The sequence below is a fragment of the Vidua macroura genome, chromosome 10 (genome assembly GCF_024509145.1).
Source record: "Vidua macroura isolate BioBank_ID:100142 chromosome 10, ASM2450914v1, whole genome shotgun sequence".
NCBI lineage: Eukaryota > Metazoa > Chordata > Aves > Passeriformes > Viduidae > Vidua > Vidua macroura.
Window position 1 is genome coordinate 17,125,174 of NC_071580.1, and position 12,116 is coordinate 17,137,289.

General features: G+C 47.9%; 1 protein-coding gene across 1 annotated transcript; it reads left to right on the forward strand.

Annotated features, from left to right (window-relative positions):
* Positions 1-7,134: 7,134 nt before the first annotated feature.
* FAM124B (family with sequence similarity 124 member B) lies at positions 7,135-11,195 on the forward strand. Its single transcript, XM_053986364.1, has 2 exons — positions 7,135-8,282; positions 9,814-11,195. Exons 1-2 carry the CDS (start codon positions 7,554-7,556, stop codon positions 10,426-10,428), a joined length of 1,344 nt encoding a protein of 447 aa, XP_053842339.1. The 5' UTR covers positions 7,135-7,553; the 3' UTR covers positions 10,429-11,195.
* The last annotated feature ends 921 nt before the right edge of the window (positions 11,196-12,116 follow it).

Here is a 12,116-nt window from a genome sequence, read left to right on the forward strand (position 1 = left end):
TAGCCCTCCCAAAATGAGTACTACCTGAAATCTTGGAAACAGGATATTTCCTGTGCATGTGTCATGTTCTTTGAGTGATGGAATTTGACAACGAACTCTGATTTTTCAGTTGTATAGAGGTTTTTACTATGAAGTGCTGCACCGGGCAGAATGACACTGGTACTGCAGCTTGCTCCCCAGCCAGCAGTGAGCAGCTGGTGTGATACCCAGAGGGGAGTGTGAAAGCAGGGGCAGCCCCGATGCACCAAGCAATGTCACCTGCTGGATTCTTTAGCACTGAGCTCTTGTAAGAGCCCTGCTCTGGTGTGTTCACCACAGGTGCTCGTCTGCTCTGCTGTATGAGCAGTGCTGTTGGCAGCAGGGTGACCAGCACCAGTGCTGGTGTTTGACTGGTGACCCAGCCCGAGCTGGAAACTCGCCTGTGACATCTGCAGGAATTCATCCCAAACCCCAGGCTGCATGATTGAGTCCTGGGTGCTCCACAAAGAGAGAGCTCAGCTGCTTGTTCCCTTGAAGAAATTGCTATTCATTGCACTCTTGGATGAAGCTGGGAAATGTGTTCCTCCAGGGATGCAAATTTCACAAAAAGGCAAATATAAATTCTGGTTCTAGGAATTGTGATTCAAATGAAGCTGTTGGTCTTTCTTGAACTGGAACACAGGTGAGGGAGTATTGTCTGAAACTGCACCACTCTGCTCTTGTCTGATGGTTGTGATATAGAATGATATCAACATGGAATAATATTGATTTTCAATCTGCTCAGATAATAATGGCATCATAAAAGGAAGAACAACAGAAGAATGGGCTTTTAGGAATTGGTGAATAATAGAAAAGAGTGAAAATACAAGCGCAAAGAATAGGAGATGGGCTCCAGGTTCTCAAATCACTCTGCTTCTGTACTTTTAGCATCTTTAGCTTCTTTGGCATCTTCTGCACTTTAGTTGCAGTAACAAGTGTGCTCTGAAAAATCCATGGATGTGGTCTTATTGCCCAGGGACAATCATGCTTTCTGTTCAGGTGGGCTGTTAGGATCATGTTTAGTCTAATGGTATTTTTATCCTCTTGTTTTTAATCTGAGTTATTTATTTTTATTAGGTTAGTACTGAGGCCTCTGTTTTGACCACGCTGTATTTATCCTATATGTGGAAAGCCACAGCATTAGTCCTTGCTTTAAGGAACTTAGATGTAAATATGATAATGTGAATGTCTCTATGTTTACAATCTTTTAAATTAAGCCAAGTTTTTCAAGGACAGCCCAGCTTTTTTAGGGAAGTGCACAGATTGGTAAGTGTACTCTGCTCCACTCTACTCTAAACCACAGAGGTTTAGGCTGGTGCTTCCAGTCTTCTCAGACACAATCTGACCTTTATTCCCCACCCCCCACCCCCCCCCCCCCCCCCCCCCCCCGTTCTACCTGCAAAGAAAATCTTGCAAATGTGTACCTGCTTGGGTCTCCAGCCCGCCTGACAGTCTGCCTGCTCTCAGCAGCTGCTTGTGCTAAAGCAAGAAGCAAATTGCTGCTCAGGAGGGAAAGGCCTGTTTCACCTCCCCCAGTCCAAACTGGGATGGAGAAAAGGGGCATCCACCATCCACCCTGGAAGGTGCAACTTCCAGCCCCTGTTTATGCATAGCATTCATTTTAGCAGTCCTGGGTTTGGGAGGCAAAATTCGCAGTAAGAAGTCCTGAAGCCCCCTCAAAGTGATACTACATTAGAGCCTGGTGCTGTTTTATAATGGCTTTTGAGTTCATATGCAGATTTTCCTTTGCAAAGTTACCAGAACATGCCCCAAATCCCAGTAATGCCTGAGTTTCCTAGACCTCGAAGCCACTTCTGCTAATATTTGTTGGCTGTTGAGATCTTCCTTCTTTTGAAATTCTGTTAAAGATGAGGCTAATAATCTCCTGCAGTTTGTCTGTCCCAGCATTTGGTAACAACTTAATTATGCAAATCTGCAATTCCAGAATAATGTGGGATCCATGCCAAGGCTCTTTTAATTAGAAGTTTGGGTGTATTATTCTCTATCTCAGGAAGATTGTCTTCAGGAAAGGAGTAATTAGAAGCCTTCACCGTGCATGGGTCTGACTTGTTCCTTAAGCTGGAGCTTGGCCTCGCTGGCGAGGTCACCACCTCCTGGGGACTCGCTCTTATTAGCACTCGGCAGGGTGCAGTCACGCCCGGCTCTGCCGCTGGCCTTACAAGAATTCTGCTTTCAGTCGCCTTCAACAATGCTAAATGTAAGCTGATTAAACAAACACTTCACTGGGCCATGCAAGTCTTGGGTTTGTTTAGATCTGCCTGTTTTCTTTTTCTGGAAGATTTTAAATTGAGGCGTAATGTATATAAAAAATGCTGGCTTAAATATCTCAGAAATGAGTCCCTGAAGCTGGGCACTTAAATTCACATGTAGCAGGCTGACTTCCCCCTTGTCCCATTCTGATCTGTGGAAGTGGATTGACACTGGGGATGTGGCAGAGGGATCCTGGAGATGCCATCTTGGGTCAGTGCTAAATGTTGGCTCTTCAAAGTCCAAGACACCACAGGAAAAGCTGAGAGTTGGGCTTGGTCAGTCTCAGGAAGGCTGAGAGGGTATCAAATCAGTGTCTATAAGGGACTGAAGGGAGGGTGTCGAGAGAATGGACCAGGTTCTGCTCTGTGAAGCAATAGGACAAGAGCCAATGGCAGAAACTGATGGCCAGGAAGTTGCACCTGAATGTAAGGAAGAACTTCTTCACTGTGCAGTGACCAAGCACTGGATTAGGTTGCCCAGAGAGGGCGTGGAGTCTCCCCTCACTGGAGATATTCCAGAACCCCCTGGAGACAATCCTGTGCCATGTGCTCTGGGCTGATCCTGCCTGAGCAGGGAAGTTGGACCAGATACCCCACAGCAGTCCCTTCCCACCTGACCCATTCTGTGATCTTTGTTACCAATACTTTGTTACAAAATACTTGTTTCTGATTTAATCTCCAACTGGCTCATTGCATTTAGCGGGTCTTGGTTTGGATGCAGGGAGTGTCTTTGGATTTTTAAAAAATATTTTAGACAAACTGAAAACTGAGGAAAAATGGAACTGTCTACAGGTGCTCTGTAACTGGCTGAGGACACATAACCTGCCTTTGGTGAGAGATGAGTATGAAAACCAGCCAAGGCCATGCAGTGCCTTTCTACAACATATTTGTTACTACTAGGAAGCTCATCTCTGTGTCTCAGTGCTGCTTTCAGCCTTGCCCTTGCCCCAAAGCCTGGGTCACCTGAGGATAACTTTGTTTCACTCTCGTTACTGTAGTCACCGGGTGCACAGGGAAGATGTGGTTTAATCCCGGCTGTCGCTGGGTGCTGTAGTGCCGAGGATCCCTGTTCCCCGGGAGCCGTGGCTCAGAGGAGCCTCTCTCACTTCACGCTTTATCTCCTGTGAACCTCGGAGCTCTCCCTTGTGCCGGCACCTCCCGGAGCCGGCGTGTCCCGGAGCCGCGGTGCTGCCGGGCTGAGCTGCGGCTCTGCCGGGTGGGACAGGCTGCAGCCCGAGCCAGCTGCCTCTGCCCTGTACAGCTGTGCTCTCCTTTCCTTTTCCTCCTTGTGTCTATGTGCTTGCATCCTGACTCACCGTGTGTGGCAGAGCTCCCTGTATTTTCTGCCTGCTGACAGACCCTTGCTGGATTACTACTTTCTGATAGTTGGCTAAAAAGAAGAAATAAGAATAGCTTGGGAAAGAAGTCTACTTAAATAAATGCAGTAGGTTAGATGGGGTTTGGTCTTTTGGTCATTGGGTCTTTAGTTCCTCCAAAGTGGTGATGAATTGGAGTCACAGGTTTTGAAGCCAGAGACAACCTCTGAAAAGATTTTTGTATTCAAGTAAGACCTTAATCTTGATTTGTATCTCAGTACTGTGTATTCTATATATAATTGTCATCTATAGCAGGTTAATTTATTAGTTTTGTCCTTGTTATAGGCAGAGCTTGACATTGGTGTAAAACAAAAAAAAAATGTTTTTAAAAGAAATTAGGAAGCCTGAGTCATGTATTTAATGAGGCCTTCTCCCAAGGTGCTTAGGTAATACATACTCAGTCTCTCTCAAGTTAATTAGACTCTAATAATCCTTGTAAAGTACCTTCCTTACAGATGTTGCTCCGAACTTATTAAATCCTGTGATGCATCATCAGTTTTGGTGGTGTCAGCTGGAGCAAAGGGCTCTGAACAGTGCAGAGGACTAGGCACAATTTAGGAATTGATTATGAAAAGGAATTTTTAATTATCGTGCTGTGCCTTTCCACTGTAGAATTTTAGACTTTCAGCAGACAGTATTCTCTGAGGTTTCATACCATAAAGTGCTTATTAGTTGTTTATGTTTGGACTTCTGTGCAGGGCTTACCAGTGTATGCATTAGTGCCAGTGCATATTTGTCTTGCTCTTACACACAGCTGGAGTGCCCCAGCAGCTTCCTGTATGTTCTGCTGTGTTACCAGTCATTGCCATGTGGGAATGGGGCCCTAGCTTTTTTGAGTCTCATATCAGAATTGTTCACCCCTCCTCCCCTCAGCAAAGTGACTTTTCATGTACGATTGAACTGCTATTTTCCTAATCTCTTGAAGAAATCTTTCTTGGCGCGTTCAGTAGATCATTATGGAAAATGTGCTTTTCTGTTTGGCAGCCAGACTGGGAAGCTGGGGGAAGGGGAAGCAGAAAGGAAGACAAGGACTCATTCCATTCAGGGATCGGAGTGAAATCAGCACTTTGCTTTCCTTAGAAGATCCAGCAAAAGCCAGCACTTTGTTCTGGTGGCAGCCATCCCTTTTCCCCTGAGACCAGCAGTGGATGAAGGGTCTTAGCTCACCAGGCTGCAGCAGTGAGGGCCATTGCACCCAGGCTTTATCCCAAGGTTTGGGGGTAGACAGGAGATGAAGGGAGGGCATGAGGATACCTTGTCCAAGGCTGAGGAGCCTCGTTTGAGCCCTTCCCCAAGGACACTGAGTTTCAGAGCAAGTGGAAGAGGAACAGGAGGGTTGGGCTGGGTGGTGGGGCTGCCACCTCTGAGGGAGAGGGTCAGGCAAAGGCTGAGCTTCAGCTCCTCCCATGCTCCTTGCAGGAGGATTGGTGGGTTCTCCTGACCCAGAGCTGCTGGAGAGCTGAGAACCAGCCCTAAAACTGTTCTCCAGGCAGCTTCATCAGGTAGAGTTCCAGAGCTGAGATTGTTTCCCTGTCTCACCCCTGCAAGCACAGAAGAAACACAGGGTGGAGGGTTCAGGATTTAACCCTTTTTGTGTGTAAGACTCAGGTTTTTGGCTGTTGTAAAAGCAGGAGAGATGGTGCATACCTTCAGCAGCCTCTGTGGGAGGCACTTGCCCATCTGGAAAAGAATTTGGCTCCCCCTGGCCACAGTGGGAGCTGGAGAGGGTCAAGGTTCCTGCATCATTCCCTAACCAGCCCTTACTCTCCACTTGCTCTGCAAGATTTCACATCCCCAGTCCTCTGTCACCTTCACCACAGAGCTGCAGCTGCCCACCGGATTTTCCCCAGCAGGTTGGGGCAGGGCTGGGGGCTAAAGCTGCCCAAGCCAGCAGTGATGGCACTGCATGAGGAAAGCCTCCCCGTGCTCCCTGCTCGCTGCCCTGAGAGGGAGCAGTGTGCAGGGGCAGGAGTGGGGGTCCTGCTCCCAGGGAGGAGGGGGAGTGGGGCAGGCACTGGGCTGTGGTGCAGTGGCAGCCCGAGGATCTTCACCTGGGGTGGGAATAGGGGAACGTGCTCATGGGAGCTGCTTCCAGCCACAAACCAAACCCTGATGAATTCACTTCGTTTCAGTGTTTTCCTGTACAGGCAAATTCCCCTGTTCTTCACAGGCAGGAAGGCAGATGACTGCCTGCCCTTGCCCTGTAGCAAGGACTTGATGAATCATTTCCTTTTCCATATTTTAGTGAAATTGTGTTGTTCAGAGCTCATCTAGAGCATTTTAACGTTTTGAGCACTTGCACTCTTTACTCTCTTCCTGCAATTGTGTGAAGGCTGGATTTTGTTTTTGTCTCCCTCCCAACAGCAGTTGTTACTTGCTCAAAGTGTTGCAGGTGGGTGCAAAATAATTTTTTTTTCTCATTTTCTAGACAGCTTTTTAAAATTTTTATTGTCCATAGGTGTCAGTGTATCTTTAAAAGCATGAATGTGAGTTTCTACCAGCGAGAGAGATCTCCCTAAAGGAAACCAAGGCACTGCTGCTTATACCTTTAGACCTTGGAGATTTTACTTAGTTGAATATAAAGTTAGGGTCATATAAAAAAAATAGTTCAGAATTTTGAATAACAGACTTATTAATGCTGGGATTTCTTAACAGTGAACCACTGCTTTGTGTTCTTGGCTGTTTGAGAGGGAAGTTGGCATGTGAGCAGAGAGAGATGTGCTGCCCTTAATTAGATGGAGCTGGACAGATCACCAGAGGCCCCAGTTTTGATTTCAACACTGGCTACAGTGAGGGCAGCTCTGTATAGGAAGTGGGTTTGGCTTGACCTGTATTGTGCTGCTGCTGGGCTGGCAAACAGGGACATGAAGGGACAGCGTGATTTATTGTCCACACTAGAAGAGACCTGGAAAGCAGTGTATTTTCAGCATTCCTACTGTAACTTATGCAAGTATCAACATGTAAACCCAAGGAGCAAGAAAAAAAATCCTTGGGCTTTGATTAAGGCTGCTGATTACATGGGTATCTCAGAAAAAAAAAAATGGAGGAAAAAGAAGCAAAGAGGGCACTGAAAATGGGAAGCCTGGTACCCAGCTTTTATGGGCAATGTACAATAATCCAGGACCTGGTTTCCAGTTAGGCAGCAAGTTACCTGTGTTGTGAAGGGTGTAACTACGAGTTGAGTTTTTTTCCCAAAGCTCCTCTTTCCTGATTTATATCTGCCCTTATTGTTATCTGTTATATTCACATGGTTGGGTTTTTTTCTTTTGTTATTTTGTTTTCCTTCCTTGTTTTCAAAGAATAGCTTATCTGTGTGCCCCAGCAGGGTGGGACTCACAGAGATCACAGGCTTTTTACAATGAGCCAAAGCCAGCCTGCTGACTACAAGGAAATTTGCTGAGGGTTTCAGCCATGAGTGCCACATGGGCTTTGCAAAAGGCAGTGATTGCGCTGCTGGGACTCGGCTGGAGTCCGGAGCGGCCACTTCCACTGCCAGGAGACCGGTGAGCATCACCTCACCCTGGAAAATCGCTGCTTGTGTTCCAGTGCTGTGCATCTCTGCGGTCCTGTGTTGTGAACGGCGGGAGCAGGCGGATGCAGTGCTGTTCCTGGACACTTGGGTCGCAGGTACTCAGTGACCAGAGCTCCAGAGCTGGGAGTGAGCCTTGAGCCGAGCACAGCTGGGATGTGAGCTGGGACCGCTCTCTGCACCTGCCCCCTCTGCACGTTCACTGTGCTTACCTACGTGCTTCATCTGGTTACTGCAAAGCCTGTAGGAGTCCCAGCTCATTCTGTTCAAGGCTCAGAGTACACCCTTGTGTTCCCGAGGCAAAGAGTAAAAGGAAGGCACCAATTTGTCTGTTTTAATTTTTTGCCTGGAGTCTTTGCAATGGATGATGGAGCAGAGTCTCTGATGACTGTGCATCTCCTCACCCATTTGGGACACTCATTTCCTCTGCAGCAGACTCTGGATCGGCTTTTGGAGTGGTTCTGCCTGGACATTCGCCTTTTCCTGGTGTCTGAGCAAATTCCTCCCCTGAAATACTACGAGAGATACCGCAAGAGGAGCTGCAGCTTTCCTGGAATATCCATCCTTCTTTTTCTGCACGAGGGCTTGGGAGAAGAACGGATTTTCCAGGTCCACGAGCAATTCCAGCGCCCTCCCTGGCGGTACCAGCGTGCCCAGTTTGCTAATGGGCAGAGCCCCCGCTATGCCCCATCCCACCAGGACTTCTATGGCCTGGATGAGCAGCTGCCCGTGTGGGGCATCCGGCGGGTGCGCTGCGGCCCCGAGATCCTGCGGGTCACCCTCTACTGCAGCTTTGATAACTATGAGGATGCCGTGAGGCTCTACGAGATGATCCTCCAGAAGGAAGCCACTGTGCAGAAAAGCTCTTTGTGTGTCTTCGTGCTGCACGCCACCCCACACGTGGCCGTGCAGCTGTGCCTGAAGCAGCTGCCCATCGGGGTGACGGCCGAGCCCCCCGACTCGTCAGCCTTGCAGTTCAAGGTGCAGGAAATTGGGCAGCTGGTGCCCCTCCTGCCCAACCCCTGTGTTCCCATCAGCAGCACCAGGTGGCAAACACAGGACTATGAAGGAAATACAATTCTGCTCAAGGTATGTCCGCGGTGCTCTCAAGAGGAGGGTTTATCTACTTTTTTCCAAGGAAAGCAGGACTGGTTCAAAATGGAAATTACGATTTTGTTTGTTCATGTTTCTTTTGAATTTGGGAATGCAGTAATCGGTGTCTGCCAGTGCTGTTGTGCTGCTGATAAATATAAGCACTGATGCTTGGAATGTTTTTATACAGTTAAATTAACATCATTACTGCTTGCCTGAAATGCAGATTATTAATGATTTCTGGGGCACACTAGCTTAACATCTTCCCTCCTCTCCCTCAAAAAAAAAAAAGGTTGTAGCAGCCTAATCTTTTTCTGATAAGACACTGCTGTATAAATGTTTTTTCAAAGCAGATTTTTGGCATCCAAAACCAGAAGTTTTGTAAGTGTAATGTTGATACAGAACTGCCTGCAATTGAGGTTGTGAGATCACAAGTGAGTTGTAGTTGGGCAAAAGTGACGAAAATATGTGTCCTAGGAAATCTCTGCCTTGTCTGTTGAAGTGTGCAGTACAGAGGTTATATGAATACAAATTAAAAAAAAAAAAAAAAAAAAAAAAAGACAAAGTCTGTGCTCAGATCATATGTAGTGAGAATTACACATGTGAGTAGACTGGAAGCTTGAAGCTTGGTTCAGTGTGCTTTCTTTCCATTCTAATAACCCCTCCCACTTCTGATTATTTTTTTCTTGTAATTTGGGTTTTATATTATTTGCCCTGGCTTTTTCCTCCCAGAAGTCCTCTGTTAGAGGTAAAGTAAATTACTTGGTTCAGCCTATTTCTATGCTGCTCTGAACACTAATCTTAGGACGGCCCTTGCTGCCTCATTCAATATCAATTTATAAACTGGTTTTCACCCTCTTGGAGTGCTCAAGGCCCTGGGTATCTTCATGTAGCTTTGAAGTTGGTCCTATCTGCAGCTGGGGATTGGGCCAGTTGACCTTCAAAGGTCCCTTCCTAAATTATTCCATGGCTCTTCCTGCCGTAGATACAAGGTCTTTGAGCTGATTGATGTACATTAATTCACTGGTAGGAAATTTGGAAGCTTTTTTGGGGATGTGACCATGCTGCACTGTGCTTCTCACAAAGGAAGGTGTAATCCACCTGAACTCGAGGATGTATCTTGTGTCCAAGCTGCAGACAGCAGGCTGACAGCCTAGTGCTTTATTCTTCAACTCTTCAGCCCATATTGTAAATCTTTGAGTACCTGCAATTTACCCCCCTGCCCCGACCTTCTGCCGTATTGCAAACTAAATCCCAGGCTCTGTTCACAGACTCCACATGGAGTTGGCATTTCCCCCCTGAAGCCCCTTGTGGTAACTGGCGGTGGCTCTCCTTTCCAAGAGTTTATCTAGGTTCCCCTGGAATGCATGTGGATTTTTTTTGTATCCACAACCTACTTTAGCAGGGACTTCCCCAGGTGCACTGACTCGGGCTGCAGGTGACCCCAGCACAGCGGGGCTGGGTGAGAGTATCGTCATTAGTCAAGCTAGAAGTGTGTGATAACCGGGTTCTCTCTAATTTTCAACAGGTTCAGAGCAGCTCCAGGACCCTTGAAACAAACATCGGGCTTTGCCAGCAGCATAACAATACAGGCAGTGGAAGAATCCCGCAGGACTGTATGCCAGCCCCCTGCCCTGTAAAACAGGGTAATCCTGGGCGGAGAAGCCAGGAGGTCAGAGCTCCGAAGGGTAAAACAAAATCTGACCCAAGTGAAGTGCTTGCCTCCGAGCAGGGCAGCAGTGACCTCCAGAGGCACTTGCGCTCCCCTCCCGGTGCCGCGGCGGCCCGGCCGTGCTGGGAAGCGCCGTCGCTGCGCAGGCGGGCGGGCAGGAGGCTGCAGGCTCCTGTGCCGGAGAGCCGCGGGCATCGGGGAACGGAGACCAACGTGGACACCGGGCTCGCCGTGGGGAGCCCCGGGAGCGGCCGCTGCCCGCTGAGCCGGTTCCCCAGGGCCCTGCGGAGCAGCCTCCTGCAGCTGCCAGCCCCCAGCGCCGCGGCCGGCGCTGCCCTGCCCGCCCCGGCGCTGCGAGCCGCGGCCGGGAGCGGCAAAGCGGCGCACGGAGCTCCGGGCTGCTCCCCGCAAACACCGCGGGCCGGCCCGGCACAGCGAGCGGAGCACGAGGAGGAGGAATTCTTTATATGACTGAAACAAACGTGCCTGATGGACTCATCCTTGCCGAAGGACAGCAGAGCGCTTTTGCATGTGCTGCGACTGCTGCTGCTCAGCGTGTACATCTGTCGTTGTGACATCCCACTAGGGGTCACTGAGGCAGACACTGAATTTCCATGGAGAGATGCTAAGGAGGCTGCAGGAAAAATAACACTGTATTTACAGAAAGCTGTTGTTTTGGTTTGTTTTTTTAACGCAGAATAGGTGAGGGGTATGTTGCACAATGAATAGGAATAAGCCATGTGACTCCTACAGCTGTTCTAAGAAGCTAAAAAATAGACAGTGACATCTTCAGATGGGTTTTGAAGGTGCAGCTTGGCTGAGCTGCCCAAGCAGCTGGATGCCCCCAGCCGTGGGGACTCACCATCCCTTGCTAGGACTTACTGGAACAAGCTCCTGGCATGGTCCCAGTGGGCATGCTGGTTTTCCTTTGTGTTCCTTCTTGCTTTCCCTGTTGTTGGTCTTTAAAATCTATCAATGTTGTCAATTTTATGCAAGATTTGAAACATAAGAATATTGCTTTAAATATTTCTCAAGAGAAATATTTCTAGCAAGACCTTTTTCCCACCTCAGCACAGTACATGCAAAAACCACATACTTGAAGAGAAATGCCAGTAAAACCTGCTGCTGCCTATTCATGTGACACTTAAAATAAACACAGCAACAGGCCAGGCTTTGTTAAACCGGTGTGCAATTAGCAGGCAATCCTAGCTGGGTTTTAATTAACAGAAGACAAGAGAAGTTGAGAGTCTTGGAGGGAATTGCTAAATCCTCAAGAGTAAAAAGGACGGGAGAAATGAAATCATGATTCAGCATCAACAGATGCTGAAATAACTCCCATCTTGATCAGTTTTCTTTCTCAAGTAGGATTAAATAAATCTCAGCGGGAAAGAGATGGGAAGAATATGAAGGAGGAGTGAAATTATTCAAAGAAAAGCCTTATCTGGTCGTACTTACCTTCCAAACACTACAACAAAGAGGTATTTTCTCCCTTAAATATATCTGAATTCTGGAGGGGATATGGGGAAGTGCCTGCTCTGGGCCCTTCCAGCTGGTTCTGCCCTGCCAAGTAATGCTCATAGACCCTTCGATTTGGGGACCAAACCCTACAGAGCAGGACACTTCATTCACTGGACACTTACAAACATCCCCCAGGTTTTCACAAGCCCCGCAAAAATGGTGGACTTTCTAATGAATCCTGCTGTGATATGTTACATCTATGAGGGTGATTATTTAATCTTTCCTAGAAACTCAGCAGGGCTTTTCAGAGCTGGAGAAAATGTCTGGTCAATAGGGAAGCAGGCAAGAGGAGCTTGCAGGGGCTGGCTCCCCGGGCTGCTGTGGTGTGTGCAGGGGTGGGCTGGAGGCTCATGGGGACAGGAGGGGCTCAGAGCAGGGCAGTGCTCTCTGAACACGAGGTTACAGACCTGCACTGGGCATGGATGGGAAAATCATGAGCTTGAGAATAAAGGCAGAAGTGGAATTCCTGGGAGAAACAGCTTTAAAGAGAGATTTCATGGCCTTCTCTCTAATCTCTTGTGCCAAAGGTACTTGAGTGTGACTATTTAGCATAATCTTATTTTACCTAAAAGAAAGAGGCAGAAGGTCAGTATCTAGCCTGGGGAAAATGCTTCATCATTTGGAAAAAAAAAAAAAAGGAA

What these genes read in the sequence shown, in the direction of transcription:
- FAM124B (XM_053986364.1), top strand. Translation starts at nt 7,554, where the DNA reads ATGGATGATGGAGCAGAGTCTCTGATGACTGTGCATCTCCTCACCCAT. An exon ending in GAAATACAATTCTGCTCAAG is followed by an intron (nt 8,283 to 9,813) that starts GTATGTCCGCGG and finishes AATTTTCAACAG; the next exon opens with GTTCAGAGCAGCTCCAGGAC.